The sequence below is a fragment of the Anoplopoma fimbria genome, chromosome 1 (assembly GCF_027596085.1).
Source record: "Anoplopoma fimbria isolate UVic2021 breed Golden Eagle Sablefish chromosome 1, Afim_UVic_2022, whole genome shotgun sequence".
Lineage (NCBI taxonomy): Eukaryota > Metazoa > Chordata > Actinopteri > Perciformes > Anoplopomatidae > Anoplopoma > Anoplopoma fimbria.
This window is the reverse complement of record NC_072449.1, coordinates 138,771-155,000: the sequence shown is the minus strand read 5'-3', so window position 1 is coordinate 155,000 and position 16,230 is coordinate 138,771. Positions and strand designations below refer to the sequence as shown.

Here is a 16,230-nt window from a genome sequence, read left to right as displayed (position 1 = left end):
CTGTTCCTGTCTGTCTCTCTCTGTTCCTGTCTGTCTCTCTCTGTCCCTCTCTGTTCCTGTCTGTCTCTCTGTCCCTCTCTGTTCCTGTCTGTCTCTCTGTCCCTCTCTGTTCCTGTCTGTCTCTCTGTCCCTCTCTGTTCCTGTCTGTCTCTCTCTGTTCCTGTCTGTCTCTCTCTGTCCCTCTCTGTTCCTGTCTGTCTCTCTGTCCCTCTCTGTTCCTGTCTGTCCCTCTCTGTTCCTGTCTGTCTCTCTGTCCCTCTCTGTTCCTGTCTGTCTCTCTCTGTCCCTCTCTGTTCCTGTCTGTCTCTCTGTCCCTCTCTGTTCCTGTCTGTCTCTCTCTGTTCCTGTCTGTCTCTCTGTCCCTCTCTGTTCCTGTCTGTCTCTCTCTGTTCCTGTCTGTCTCTCTCTGTCCCTCTCTGTTCCTGTCTGTCTCTCTGTCCCTCTCTGTTCCTGTCTGTCTCTCTGTCCATTTTCTTTTCTAAACATCATTTAAATATAAACATGAAAACAAACTGACCTCTGATTTGTTTCCTGTCTGTCTCTCAGCTGTCGAAGGTTCCTGTTTCCACATGTGAGAGACAGACAGACTGTCAGTCTTGTCTCTCTGTCAGAGATCCGTACTGTGGCTGGTGTGTCCTGGAGGGAAGGTAGGTCTGTCTGTCTCTGTCTGTCTCTCTCTCTCCCTGTCTCTCTCTTTTACCCTGTCTCTCTCTCTGATGACGTTTCTCTTATTGGTCCAGATGTTCCCGTAAACATCAGTGTCAGCGTCACATGCAGCCCAACCATTGGCTGTGGAGCTTTGAACCGACCAATCAGTGTGTGACGGTGCAGAGCCTGAGGCCGGCCAATCAGAGCAAGGACGAGCAGACACAGGTATCTAGGTGTTAGCGCTACCTGTAGACAGGTGTGTGTGTGCGTGCGTGTGTGTGTGTGTGTGTGTGTGTGTGTGTTTATCTGACTCTTTGTTTACATGTTTGTCTCCAAGGTAACGCTGTCAGTCGTCCAGCTTCCTGCTCTCACTGAGGCGGAGTCTCTGTCCTGCGTCTTTGGGCTCCTCCCACCTCAGCCCGCCGTAGTCACAGCAACCAGCATTACCTGTCAATCACCTGCTCCGGAGCTCCTCCCACCCATAGTAACAGGAAGTGGTGAGTAAACAGCTGATGTTGATTTAGACTCATGCTGTGTTTGAATAATGCAAACTACATTATATACATACATTATACATATATATACACATTATATAATACAGTACCAAAGTACTGACTACTAATGTACTGCACACTAATGTACTGCACACTTATGTACTACATACTAATGTACTGCACACTAATGTACTGCACACTTATGTACTGCACACTAATGTACTGCACACTTATGTACTACATACTAATGTACTACACACTAATGTACTACACACTAATGTACTGCACACTTATGTACTACCTACTAATGTACTTTATTAACGATCAGAGGTGCCGTTCTCTGAAGTAAACCAATAAACAATACATAGGTCATGTGACTTTATGGATCACATGACTGAATGGATCTTATTGATCACATGATCCGTGTTCTGCTGCTCCGTCATGGCAGAACCATCTACCCCGCAGTCAGCCATTGGACGGTCTGAGGAGCCACAATGCATTGTGGGGCGGCTGAGTGTTTCCACCTCACATCCTTATGTTAGCGTGTGACTCTCTCCTTCCAGATCACATGATCCTGCCTGTGTCTCTGATGTTTGGTCACGTGACCATCACCACGGGCAACATGACCTTCTACGACTGTGGAGCTGTGAGCCGACTGAACCAGAGCTCCCAGTAAGAAATGACATACAGTGGGGCAAAAAAATATTTAGTCAGCCACCAATTGTGCAAGTTCTCCCACTTAAAAAGATGAGAGAGGCCTGTAATTTTCATCATAGGTACACTTCAACTATGAGAGACAAAATGAGAAAAGAAATTCCTGAAAATCACATTGTCTGATTTTTAAAGAATATATTTGCAAATTATGGTGGAAAATAAGTATTTGGTCAATAACAAAAGTTCATCTCAATACTTTGTTATATACCCTTTGTGGGCAATGACAGAGGTCAAACGTTTCCTGTAAGTCTTCACAAGCTTTTCACACACTGTTGCTGGTATTTTGGCCCATTCCTCCATGCAGATCTCCTCTAGAGCAGTGATGTTTTGGGGCTGTCGCTGGGCAACACGGACTTTCAACTCCCTCCACAGATTGTCTATGGGGTTGAGATCTGGAGACTGGCTAGGCCACTCCAGGACCTTGAAATGCTTCTTACGAAGCCACTCCTTCGTTGCCCGGGCGGTGTGTTTGGGATCATTGTCATGCTGAAAGACCCAGCCACGTTTCATCTTCAATGCCCTTGCTGATGGAAGGAGGTTTTCACTCAAAGTCTCACGATACATGGCCCCATTCATTCTTTCCTTTACACGGATCAGTCGTCCTGGTCCCCTTGCAGAAAAACAGCCCCAAAGCATGATGTTTCCACCCCCATGCTTCACAGTAGGTATGGTGTTCTTTGGATGCAACTCGGCATTCTTTCTCCTCCAAACACGACGAGTTGAGTTTTTACCAAAAAGTTCTATTTTGGTTTCATCTGACCATATGACATTCTCCCAATCCTCTTCTGGATCATCCAAATGCTCTCTAGCAACCTTCAGACGGGCCTGGACATGTACTGGCTTAAGCAGGGGGACACGTCTGGCACTGCAGGATCTGAGTCCCTGGCGGCGTAGTGTGTTACTGATGGTAGCCTTTGTTACTTTGGTCCCAGCTCTCTGCAGGTCATTCACTAGGTCCCCCCGTGTGGTTCTGGGAGTTTTGTTCACCGTTCTTGTGATCATTTTGGCCCCACGGGGTGAGATCTTGCGTGGAGCCCCAGATCGAGGGAGATTATCAGTGGTCTTGTATGTCTTCCATTTTCTAATAATTGCTCCCACAGTTGATTTCTTCACACCAAGCTGCTTACCTATTGCAGATTCAGTCTTCCCAGCCTGGTGCAGGTCTACAGTTTTGTTTCTGGTGTCCTTTGACAGCTCTTTGGTCTTGGCCATAGTGGAGTTTGGAGTGTGACTGTTTGAGGTTGTGGATAGGTGTCTTTTATACTGATAACAAGTTCAAACAGGTGCCATTAATACAGGTAACGAGTGGAGGACAGAGGAGCCTCTTAAAGAAGAAGTTACAGGTCTGTGAGAGCCAGAAATCTTGCTTGTTTGTAGGTGACCAAATACTTATTTTACCGAGGAATTTACCAATTAATTCATTAAAAATCCTACAATGTGATTTCCTGGATTCTTTCCCCCCATTCTGTCTCTCATAGTTGAAGTGTACCTATGATGAAAATTACAGGCCTCTCTCATCTTTTTAAGTGGGAGAACTTGCACAATTGGTGGCTGACTAAATACTTTTTTGCCCCACTGTACACCCAGTACACTATTGATCAATAATGATACGAACCATGGTTAATGATGATGGTGATGATGAAGGTGATGATGATGATGATGGTGATGATGATGATGATGAAGGTGATGATGATGGTGATGATGGTGATGATGGTGAAGATGATGGTGATGATGATGGTGATGATGATGGTGGTGATGATGGTGATGATGATGGTGATGATGATGATGATGATGGTGGTGATGATGATGATGATGATGATGATGATGATGGTGATGATGATGATGATGATGATGATGATGATGATGATGATGATGATGATGATGATGATGATGATGATGATGCTTTCAGGTGTCTGGCGTGTGTCAGCAGTGAGTGGAGATGTAACTGGTGTCCTCTCGATCAACAATGCAGTCACAACCAAAGCTGTTCCAGCCAACACATCATCCTCAACCAGAGAGTGAGACAGCTGTCTGTATGTCTTTCTCTCTATCTATATGTCTCTCTCTCTCTATTTATCTGTCTGTCTGTCCGTCTGTTTGTCTCTGTATCTGTCTCTCTGTCTCTCTATCTCTCTATCTGTCTGTCTCTCTAGCTCTCTATCTGTCTGTCTATCTGTCTCTCTTTATATGTCTCTCTCTCTATTTATCTGTCTGTCTGTCTGTCTCTCTATCTCTCTATCTGTCTGTCTGTCTCTCTTTCTATATGTCTCTCTCTCTATCTGTCTGTCTGTCTCTGTAGGTATGTCTCACCTGTCTCCTGTCTGTCAACAGGAGTCTTCTGGTCCCACTTCTTGTCCTTTGGTCTTCACCCTCCAGAGTTCTGCCTTAGTTCCTTTGGGCCTGACCACCACTGTGGTGCTGCGTGGACGTAACCTGGACGTCTACACCGTGAGGACACTTTTTATGTTGATCATATCAACTGTTTAAGTGTGCATGCTATATAATATCTAGGTGGTCTAGGATCCTCTGATTAATTACATTACATTACATTACAGTCATTTAGCAGACGCTTTTATCCAAAGCGACTTACAGGAAGATTAACACTAAGGATCCTCTGATTACAACTAAGGATCCTCTGATTACAACTAAGGATCCTCTGATTACAACTAAGGATCCTCTGATTACATCTAAGGATCCTCTGATTAATACTAAGGATCCTCTGATTACAACTAAGGATCCTCTGATTACATCTAAGGATCCTCTGATTAATACTAAGGATCCTCTGATTAACACTAAGGATCCTCTGATTAACACTAAGGATCCTCTGATTAATACTAAGGATCCTCTGATTACATCTAAGGATCCTCTGATTAACACTAAGGATCCTCTGATTAATACTAAGGATCCTCTTATTAACACTAAGGATCCTCTGATTAATACTAAGGATCCTCTGATTAATACTAAGGATCCTCTGATTACATCTAAGGATCCTCTGATTAACACTAAGGATCCTCTGATTAATACTAAGGATCCTCTGATTAATACTAAGGATCCTCTGATTACAACTAAGGATCCTCTGATTACATCTAAGGATCCTCTGATTAATACTAAGGATCCTCTGATTAACACTAAGGATCCTCTGATTAACACTAAGGATCCTCTGATTACATCTAAGGATCCTCTGATTAACACTAAGGATCCTCTGATTAATACTAAGGATCCTCTTATTAACACTAAGGATCCTCTGATTAATACTAAGGATCCTCTGATTACATCTAAGGATCCTCTGATTAACACTAAGGATCCTCTGATTAATACTAAGGATCCTCTTATTAACACTAAGGATCCTCTGATTAATACTAAGGATCCTCTGATTACATCTAAGGATCCTCTGATTAACACTAAGGATCCTCTGATTAATACTAAGGATCCTCTTATTAACACTAAGGATCCTCTGATTAATACTAAGGATCCTCTGATTAATACTAAGGATCCTCTGATTACATCTAAGGATCCTCTGATTAACACTAAGGATCCTCTGATTAATACTAAGGATCCTCTTATTAACACTAAGGATCCTCTGATTAATACTAAGGATCCTCTGATTAATACTAAGGATCCTCTGATTAATACTAAGGATCCTCTGATTAACACTAAGGATCCTCTGATTACATCTAAGGATCCTCTGATTACATCTAAGGATCCTCTGATTAATACTAAGGATCCTCTGACTGTGATTCTGGATGTTATATTTATAACAAGTATAAATACATACATTTATAAATATATAAATATTCATGTGCACTATTATAATATGGGTTTGTTTCTGTTTGAAGGATGAAGCTCCGTATGTGTGTGTCGTTCAGATTGAAGGAATCCAGATCAATCTGACAGCTTCTGTAGAGAAAACACACGACAACACACACACCTTCACCTGCAGCCCTCATCAGGTGTGTTGACCCTCTTGTGCTAATGCTAACGCTAATGCTAACACTAATGCAAAGAGTGTTCACCCTAAAGGTACAGTGTGGAGGATTGATAAGTTAAGCAAGATAACTTTGTCTAGTGTTTAATCACATGACCTAAGAGGAGCTGTGTTTTCATTGGCTTAGAGGGAGAGTTCTTAAGACAGGATTTAATGAAGCTGTCTCTCTGTCACCACCTGTCTGTCTGTGTGTAGTTCCAGTATGCTGTCAGTCAGCTTCAGTACTCCTCAGCTGTCTACCTGCGTCGAGGAGAGAGACGCATCGACATCTCACCTGGCCTCCGACGTAAGAACCTCACGTGTGTTTGTGTGTGTGTGTGTGCGTGTGTGTGTGTGACAGACCAACAGATCTCATTGGCTGATATTTGTATCCTGTGTTATTCAGTCCAGCTGTACGACTGCTCGGCCGGCCAATCAGATTGCTCTCAGTGCAGGGCGGTGCCTGAGGAGTACGGCTGTGTGTGGTGTTCAGGAAGCCCGGCCCCCAATTGTGTTTACAACCAATCCTGTCCCAGTGTACCTGCAGACACTTGCCCGCCCCCTCAGATCACACAGGTGAGTCTCATGCTTGGAGACGTCTCGTCTGTTGCCATGGAAACATTCAAACTGTTTGTCTGCTCACCTGTCTGCAGGTGCTTCCTGTTTCCGGTCCGCTGGAGGGCGGAGTTCTGGTAACCATCACAGGCTCCAATCTGGGGAAGAGGTACCAGGATGTGGTGGGCGGAGTCACAGTTTCAGGTGTTCAGTGTCCACCCCAACCTGAAGGATACCAGATCTCCACCAGGTAACACACACAATCACACACACAGACACAGACACACACACAAACAATCACACACACACAAACAAGCAAACACTACACTACTACTATTGCTACGATCCTCTGATTAACACTAAGGATCCTCTGATTAACACACACACACACACACACAAACACAAACAATCACACACACACAAACAAACACACACACACACCCCTTTGAGGAACTGAATGTGTGTATACCTGTGTGTGTGTTTATAGGGTTGTGTGTGAGCTGCAGTCCAGTGGGAAGCAGAGGGAGGGGCCTGTCCTGGTTACCGTGGGAACAAGTCCACCTGGAAAGTCCAGACAGATGTTCACCTATCAGGTCAGAGGTCATGGCCCCCCGGCGGTCGGTCAGCCTGTTCCTCTCTGTTCACATCTTTATTTGTGAATATTTATTTATTCATCGTTTACGTGTATTGCCGTCGGTAACCATAGTTTTTGAGTAGTATTTGAATCAATGTGTGTTTTTCTGTCCAGGACCCGCAGCTCCTGGATCTGGTTCCTGATAAAGGTCCGGTCTCTGGAGGATCCAGACTCACCATCAGAGGACGACAGCTGCTGACCGGACAGAAGTCCGACCTGAGGGCCTTCCTGGGCCCCCAACCCTGCTACATGTGAGTACTGCTACTACTGCTACTACTAGTACTACTACTACTCATTACTACCACTACTACTGCTACATGTGAGTACTGCTACTACTACTACTACTACTACTCATTACTACCACTACTACTGCTACATGTGAGTACTGCTACTACTACTACTGCTACTACTAGTACTACTACTACTACTCATTACTACCACTACTACTGCTACATGTGAGTACTGCTACTACTACTGCTCCTGCTAGTACTACTACTACTCATTGCTACCACCACTACTGCTACATGTGAGTACTGCTACTACTACTGCTACTGCTAGTACTACTAGTCATTACTACCACTACTACTGCTACTACTAGTACTACTACTACTACTCATTACTACCACTACTACTGCTACATGTGAGTACTGCTACTACTACTGCTCCTGATAGTACTACTACTACTCATTACTACCACTACTACTGCTACATGTGAGTACCGCTACTACTGCTACTGCTAGTACTACTAGTCATTACTACCACTACTACTGCTACATGTGAGTACTGCTACTACATTACCACAACTCCTGCTAATACTACCACTACCGCTACTAATGCTACTACTACTGCTACCACTACAACTGCTACTACTACTGCTACATGTGAGTACTGCTACCACTACTACTGCTACTACATTACTACCGCCACTACTGTGACCACTACTAATGCTAGTTTTGCTACTACTACCACTACTACTGCTACTAATACACTACTGCTACTACCAGGGCTACTGCTACCACGTCTACTACGGCGACTACTGCTATTACTACCACTGCTACTGCTACTATTACATTACTACTACTACTACTTATACTAATACTACCAATACTACAGCACAACTACTACCACTATACTGCTACTACTACTGCTAATACATTACTACCACTACCACTACTACTGCTACCACTACTACTGCTACTACTAGTACTACTGCTGCTACTACTACATTACAAACACTACTACTGCTACTACTGCTAGTACAATACTACCACTACTACTGCTTCTGCTATTTCTACTGCTACTTGTACTACTACTGATGTACTACTACTGATTCATCTTTGAGTTGTTTGATCGACTTCGTTCATTTCTCGTTCAACCTGCTGAAAATAAAAACACCCTGCTTTGTCTCCTCTCCTCCTCTCCTCGTTTCCTTGTTTTCCCTCCTCCTCTCCTTGTATTCTGGTCTCCTCTCCTTGTTTTCTTGTCTTCTTGTCTCCTCTCCTTGTTTCCTCGTTCCCTCTCCTTGTTTCCTCTCCCTGTTTCCTCGTCTTCTCTCTTTGTTTCCTCTCCTTGTCTCCTCTCAGTGTGGAGGAGGTGACGGACTCCCAGTTGGTGTGTCAGACTGGTCCCAGTAATCAGACTGGTGAGGTCACACTGCGGGTTCTGTTCGGGAAAGCTGAGCGAACTGTTCCCAGCGTTACCTTCCGTTACCTTGACGACCCGGTTATCACGGACGCCACACCTGCAGAGAGCTTCTATGAGTAAGAACCTGATTATCAATAATCAATAATCAATCAGCTCATATGAACCTGATAATCAATAATCAATAAGCTCATATGAACCTGATAATCAATAATTAATAATCAATCAGCTCATGACTCAAAGCCCTAATCAGGTGACCACTTCCTGTCCTCAGAGGCGGGCGTGTCGTCACGGTGACGGGCAGGAACCTGGGCGTTGTGCAGCAGCCAATCATATCGGTGTGGGTGGAGCCTGTGGAGGTCCAGAGGGTGAAACGGAGAAGACGATTGGCTTTGCTCACCGCCAAGCAGCTGGTCTTCAACAGCACCATGACAACGGTGAGATTGGCCAATCAGAGAAGAGTTAGCCTGCATTCACACCAGATCAGATGTTGATTGGCCGCTGAAGTGGGAGTGTCCTAAGATGGGCCATTATGATGAACAGGAGGGTCAAAGGTCACCCTGAGTAATGCCTGTCTTTCCTGACTCTCTCTCTCTACCTGTCTGTCTCTCCGGTCTTTCTCTCTCTTCACCTGTCTGTCTGTTCTGTCTCTCTCTACCTGTCTGACTCTCAGGTGTCAGAGCGCTGCTCCGTCCTGTCTTCCTCTCAGATGACCTGTCTTACTCCCAAGGTGTCCCCCGAGGTCAAAGTGAAGGGCGTCTGGTTTCAGCTGGACAACGTCAGAGTCCACTATGAGACCATCAAGGTACCTGTCTGTCTCTCTACCTGTCTGTCAGAACAAACATCAGGTGGAGAACGAGAATGAAACAGTCTCTCCTCATTCACTGTTAGCATGTTAGCATCTATCAGGTTAGCATCAGGGTTTTTTCACAATAACAACTGATAAAATGCAGCAGATGGATGAAAGTCAAAGAGCCCCTTCAAAATAAAAGAATGTGATTTAATAGAGGACAGGATGTAACAGAGAGTCACCTGTCTGTCTCTCTGTTACTGCTTGTCCTGAAGTAGACACCTGTCTGTCTCTCTCTCCTGTCTGTGTGTCCCTCAGGGTAAGAGCTTCACGTATTATCCGAACCCGGAGTTGTTTCCTCTGAGCAGAGACGCTCCAGACGTCCCGTATCGTTTCAAACCAGGAGGAGTGATCGCCGTGGAGGTGACTGTCTCTCCTCGTGTCTGCTTGTTCACCGTTTACAAATCAAACGTGTCTGACGTCTGTGTTTCCATGGTGACCCTCAGGGACAGGACCTGACCAGAGCCATGTCCAGACAGGAAGTGAAGGCTCGACTTGGAGATCAGGAGTGTGACGTCAAAACTCTGGACAACACTCACCTGTACTGTGAACCTCCAGAGATCCAGCCAATGAGTGTGGACGACAGCAACGAGCTGCCCAGCCTCCAGGTAACAATTAATATGAATATTAATATTCAGATTAATAATAATAATAATAAAGATGATACATATAATTATTATTAATATAATTATTATAATTAGTAGCATTATTATTAGCATTATTATTAGCATACGTATTATTATTATGAATATGGATATTAATAATAATAATAAAGATATAATTATTATTATTCAAATTATTATTCAAATTATTATTAGAATTGTTATTATTATTATTATTAGCATTAGTATTAGCATTAGCATTATTATTAACATAAGTATTATTATTATGAATATGAATATTAAGATTATTAACAATAATAAAAAATAAAGTAAGAAAATACATATAATTATTATTATTAAAATGATTATTATTATTAGCATTGTTATTATTCTTATTCTTATTAGCATTAGTATTATGAATATGAATATGCATATTAAGATTAAGATTAATAATAATAATAATTATTATTATTATTATAATGCTAAAGATAATGCATATAATTATTAATTTTAATATAATTATTATTATTATTAGCATTATTATTAGCATTATTATTGACACCAGCCTTTCTTTATTAGTAATTGTTATCCTTGTCTGTCTCTCAGGTGTTCATGGGGAACCTGCGGGTGGACCTGGGTTTGGTTCAGTACGATGGTGACTCTCTGTCTGTCGTCCCATTGGCTGCTCAGATTGGTTTGGGGGCGGGAGCTGCTGTCATCATCCTGTCAGTGTTGGTCGTCATTCTTATGTACAGGTAGATACATGTCTGTCTGTCTGTCTGTCTGTCTGTCTGTCTGTCTGTCTGACCTGGTGTGTGGGAACACTTTATTGGGGGGCTTCATTATTAACTTTACTGTGTGTGTGTGTGTGTGTGTGTGTGTGTGTGTGTGTGTGTGTGTGTGTGTGTGTGTGTGTGTGTGTGTGTGTGTGTGTGTGTGTGTGTGTGTGTGTTTATGTTCAGGAGGAAGAGTAAACAGGCTCTCAGAGACTACAAGAAGGTTTTGCTGCAGTTGGAGACTCTGGAGATCAACGTGGGAGACCAGTGTCGCAAAGAGTTCACCGGTACACAAACACATTCATTAAACAGAGAGTCCTTTCTCTGGAGGACGTCTGCCTTCTTCTCTACCCTCACAGTTCTTCTGGACTATATTCTCATTCCCAACGTAAACACCAACATACTTAAAACCGTCTTTGTTCTAGACTGGTAACCCCCTGGTAGACTGGTCAGCCCCCTGGTAGACTGGTAACCCCCTGGTAGACTGGTAACCCCCTGGTAGACTGGTCAGCCCCCTGGTAGACTGGTAACCCCCTGGTAGACTGATCACCCCCTGGTAGACTGGTCAGCCCCCTGGTAGACTGGTAACCCCCTGGTAGACTGGTAACCCCCTGGTAGACTGATCACCCCCCTGGTAGACTGGTCAGCCCCCTGGTAGACTGGTCAGCCCCCTGGTAGACTGGTCAGCCCCCTGGTAGACTGGTAACCCCCTGGTAGACTGGCCACCCCCCTGGTAGACCGGGTAACACCCTGGTAGACCAGGTAACCCCCTGGTAGACTGGTAACCACCCTGGTAGACCGGGTAACCCCCTGGTAGACCAGGTAACCCCCTGGTAGACCAGGTAACCCCCTGGTAGACCGGGTAACACCCTGGTAGACTGGCCACCCCCTGGTAGACCGGGTAACCCCCTGGTAGACCAGGTAACCCCCTGGTAAACTGATCACCCCACTGGTAGACTGGTCAGCCCCCTGGTAGACTGGTAACCCCCCTGGTAGACTGGTAACCCCCTGGTAGACTGGTAACCCCCTGGTAGACTGGTAACCCCCAGGTAGACCGGGTAACACCCTGGTAGACTGGCCACCCCCTGGTAGACCGGGTAACACCCTGGTAGACTGGTCACCCCCTGGTAGACCGGGTAACACCCTGGTAGACTGGTCACCCCCCTGGTAGACCAGGTAACCCCCTGGTAGACCAAGTAACATCGTGGTAGACTGGCCACCCCCTGGTAGACCGGGTAACACCCTGGTAGACCAGGTAACCCCCTGGTAGACTGGTCACCCCCTGGTAGACTGGTCACCCCCTGGTAGACCGGGTAACCCCTGGTAGACCAGGTAACCCCCTGGTAGACTGGTCAGCCCCCTGGTAGACTGGGTAGCCCCTCCCTTTCACCTCCCCACTGCCAGTGCTTCACCTTTTGTCCCAGTTCACCTTTGCAGCTGAAATGATGCCAAAGTCTTTTTTTAAAAAGATGGAGATGTAGAGGAGCTTCCCAGCTGTAACGTCCTCTTCCTCTGCTTCTAGACCTGATGACAGAGATGATGGACCTGAGCAGTGATGTAGGAGGACCAGGACTCCCCCTGCTGGACTACAGGACATATGCAGAGAGAGTCTTCTTCCCTGGACAGCAGGTGGCGCCACTGAGCCGCCAGCTGGACCTGCCAGAGTCCAGGAGGCAGACTGTGGAGCAGGGCCTCCAGCAGCTCAACAACCTGCTCAACAACCGACTGTTCCTCACCAGGGTGGGTCATGTGGTGCTGATGTCACCTGGTCTCAGATCAGGTATCAGGACCAGCATCTGACGGTGTGTCCTGTCTCTGTCCCCAGTTCATCCACACTCTGGAGGCCCAGCAGGGTTTCTCACAGAGGGACCGCGGTTACGTTGCCAGTCTGCTCACCATGGCCCTGCATGATAAACTGGAGTATTTCACCGAGGTGATGAAGAGTCTGCTGCAGGACCTGGTGCAGCAGTACGTCGCCAAGAACCCCAAACTCATGCTGCGCCGGTATGTAAAACAAACTCACCCTTATCGGATAAATGTGTCAACTGCATACAGGTGGTTCATGTTTAAAGCATTGTGCGTAGTTCTCCTGCCTTCACTTCATTTCACTGAGATCAGATCAGAGAACCTACGTTAGTCATGGAGAGGTTCAGGACTACAGAATGAAATCTGATCAATGAATAGCCAGGTCTGACTCTGACTGGATGTGACGGTCTCTGCTGTTGTGGTCCTGACTCGGACACGGTGGCAGCAGACAGAGTAGCATACAACGACGTGAAGGGTCCTCAACACCTGGACCTGCTCTGGAGGTCCTGGTCTGATGAAGCATAGATCCATTCACGTCTTCACAAGAATCTGCAAGAATCCACAGAGGTTGTGTTTGACCGACTTCTCCACAAGTCCACTGGATGGGCCCTTCTATCATACTGTAAGATTAAAGTGCTGGTTCCAGGACCAGGACCAGCACAGGATCCACTTCACTTCTCCTGAAGCCGAATTTCAACATTTGTTTGTTTTGTTTCCAGCACTGATGGAAGTTTACTCCGTCTGATAACTTGTTGATGCTGTTTTGATGCTGTTTTTCTGGTCCCTTTGTAAAAAGTGAACCACCATCTTGGTGGAGTCAACCTAGAGACCCCACGATGTCCACAGCCTTTAGGTCATCTACCCCTGCTACCTAGGGATTTACACAAGGCTTCCTCCGAGTCCTCCAACCATGCGGTCTCCACCAGACCACCACATCACCAGACAAACCACTGCCTCCTCCTTCATCAGTTCAGTTCTTGGGTCGGCACCATGATGAGAACCTTCAAGCTAAAGTCAAAGGAGCCTTCAGCAGCTGGGTGTGAGGACAGGTTCCAGGTTCCCATAGGAGCAGCCCCTCAAACCATCAGGCCTCTCAGGTCCAGGTCCCGCTGTGGTCTGGCTCCAGAGAACCAAAATGGCGTCTGGTCCACGTTTGATACCAGATCTGGAACTTTGGCCAATTTAGGTCAGCAGACTGTCTGCTGGAAGGAACTGCTCTTCTAACCTGTAACTGATTATTCTGTCTGTCTGTCTGTCTGTCTGTCTGTCTGACTGACTGTCTGTCTGACTGTCTGTCTGACTGACTGTCTGACTGTCTGTCTGACTGTCTGACTGTCTGACTGTCTGACTGTCTGTCTGTCTGACTGTCTGTGTTTCAGGACAGAGACAGTTGTAGAGAAGATGTTGACCAACTGGATGTCGATATGCCTCTACTCCTTCCTCAAGGTTAGTACTGATCTGTCTGTCTGTCTGTCTGTCTGTCTGTCTGTCTGTCTGTCTGTCTGTCTAACCTAAACCCTCACCTGTCTGTCTGTCAGGAGGTGGCGGGGGAGCCCCTCTACATGCTCTACAGAGCCATAAAGTATCAGGTGGACAAAGGGCCGGTGGACTCTGTGACGGGAAAAGCCAAACGAACACTGAATGACAGCCACCTGCTGCGAGAGGACATCGACTACAGCTCAGTGGTAACCACGGCAACACACACACAGACCATCGTCGTAATGGATCTGTCTCTCTCTCTGTACCTGTCTCACTTCCATATCTGTCTCTCTCTCCGTACCTGCCATAAAGTATCAGGTGGACAAAGGGCGGTGGACTCTGTGGGGAAAAAGCCAAGGACACTGAATCTCACTTCTATATCTGTCTCTCTCTCCGTACCTGTCTCACTTCTATATCTGTCTCTCTCTCCGTACCTGTCTCACTTCTATATCTGTCTCTCTCTCCGTACCTGTCTCACTTCTATATCTGTCTCTCTCTCCGTACCTGTCTCACTTCTATATCTGTCTCTCTCCGTACCTGTCTCACTTCTATATCTGTCTCTCTCTCCGTACCTGTCTCACTTCTATACCTGTCTCTCTCTGTACCTTCCTCACTTCCATATCTGTCTCTCTCTCCGTACCTGTCTCACTTCTATATCTGTCTCTCTCTCCGTACCTGTCTCACTTCTATATCTGTCTCTCTCTCCGTACCTGTCTCACTTCTATATCTGTCTCTCTCTCCGTACCTGTCTCACTTCTATATCTGTCTCTCTCCGTACCTGTCTCACTTCTATATCTGTCTCTCTCTCCGTACCTGTCTCACTTCTATACCTGTCTCTCTCTGTACCTTCCTCACTTCTATATCTGTCTCTCTCCGTACCTGTCTCACTTCTATACCTGTCTCTCTCTGTACCTTCCTCACTTCTATATCTGTCTCTCTCTCCGTACCTGTCTCTCTCCCTCAGACTCTGACAGTGTTGGTAAAGAATGGAGTGGAGGTTCAACCTTGTCCTGTTAAAGTGCTCGACACCGACACTATCACACAGGTAGGCACCTGTCTGTCTGTTCCTCACCTTCTCTCTACCTCTCACCTACCTGTCTGTCTGTCTCTTACCTGTCTACCTCTCACCTGTTTGTCTGTGAGCAGGTGAAGGATAAGATCCTGGATCAGGTCTACAGAGGAGCTCCGTTCTCTCAGAGACCAGCAGCAGATAGTCTGGACTTGGGTAAGCGCACAGCGCACACACACACACACACACACACACACACACACACACACACACACACACACACACACACACACACACACACACACACCTACCTGTCTCACCTGTCGGTTTGAGTGACAGCTCATACTGACCTGTGTTCTTGTTTTCACAGAGTGGCGTTCAGGTCAAGCAGGTCACCTGACCCTGTCAGATGATGATGTCACAGCAGTGGTACAAGGTCGCTGGAAACGAGTCAACACTCTGCAGCACTACAAGGTAACGACTCCTCATGTTCTCCTCATGTGCTCTTCATGTCCCCCTAATGTGCTCCTCATTTCATCCTCATGTTCTCCTCATGTTCTCCTCATGTTCTTTTCATGTCCTCCTCATGTTCTCCTCATGTCCTCCTCATGTCCTCCTCATTTTCTCCTCATGTTCTCCTCATGTTCTCCTCACGCTCTCCTCACATCCTCCTCATCTTCTCCTCATCTTCTCCTCATGTGCTCTTCATGTCCCTCTAATGTGCTCCTCATTTCATCCTCATGTTCTCGTCATGTTCTCCTCATGTTCTTTTCATGTCCTCCTCATGTTCTCCTCATGTTCTTCTCATGTCCTCCTCGTTTTCTCCTCATGTTCTCCTCATGTTCTCCTCATGTTCTCCTCACATCCTCCTCATGTTCTCCTCATGTCCTCTTCATGTTCTCCTCATGTGCTCTTCATGTCCCCCTAATGTGCTCCTCATTTCATCCGCATGTTCTCCTCATGTTCTCCTCATGTTCTTTTCATGTCCTCCTCATGTTCTCCTCATGTTCTTCTCATGTCCTCCTCATTTTCTCCTCATGTTCTCCTCATGTTCTCCT

At 46.0% G+C, this 16,230-nt stretch overlaps 1 protein-coding gene across 1 annotated transcript in view; it reads left to right on the top strand.

The window, feature by feature from the left end:
* Positions 1–16,230, top strand: part of plxnb3 (plexin B3) — a 60,600-nt gene that overhangs the window by 38,779 nt on the left and 5,591 nt on the right. Inside the window, 26 exon segments of the mRNA XM_054619868.1 lie at positions 547–647; positions 741–873; positions 986–1,145; positions 1,706–1,814; positions 3,766–3,874; positions 4,188–4,304; positions 5,693–5,806; positions 6,037–6,127; positions 6,227–6,396; positions 6,474–6,625; positions 6,863–6,968; positions 7,124–7,260; positions 8,593–8,769; positions 8,925–9,087; positions 9,324–9,455; positions 9,759–9,863; positions 9,947–10,108; positions 10,709–10,857; positions 11,065–11,165; positions 12,401–12,618; positions 12,704–12,882; positions 14,064–14,130; positions 14,223–14,369; positions 15,128–15,208; positions 15,310–15,388; positions 15,543–15,646. Of these exon segments, the coding sequence (XP_054475843.1) occupies positions 547–647; positions 741–873; positions 986–1,145; positions 1,706–1,814; positions 3,766–3,874; positions 4,188–4,304; positions 5,693–5,806; positions 6,037–6,127; positions 6,227–6,396; positions 6,474–6,625; positions 6,863–6,968; positions 7,124–7,260; positions 8,593–8,769; positions 8,925–9,087; positions 9,324–9,455; positions 9,759–9,863; positions 9,947–10,108; positions 10,709–10,857; positions 11,065–11,165; positions 12,401–12,618; positions 12,704–12,882; positions 14,064–14,130; positions 14,223–14,369; positions 15,128–15,208; positions 15,310–15,388; positions 15,543–15,646 (3,363 nt within the window).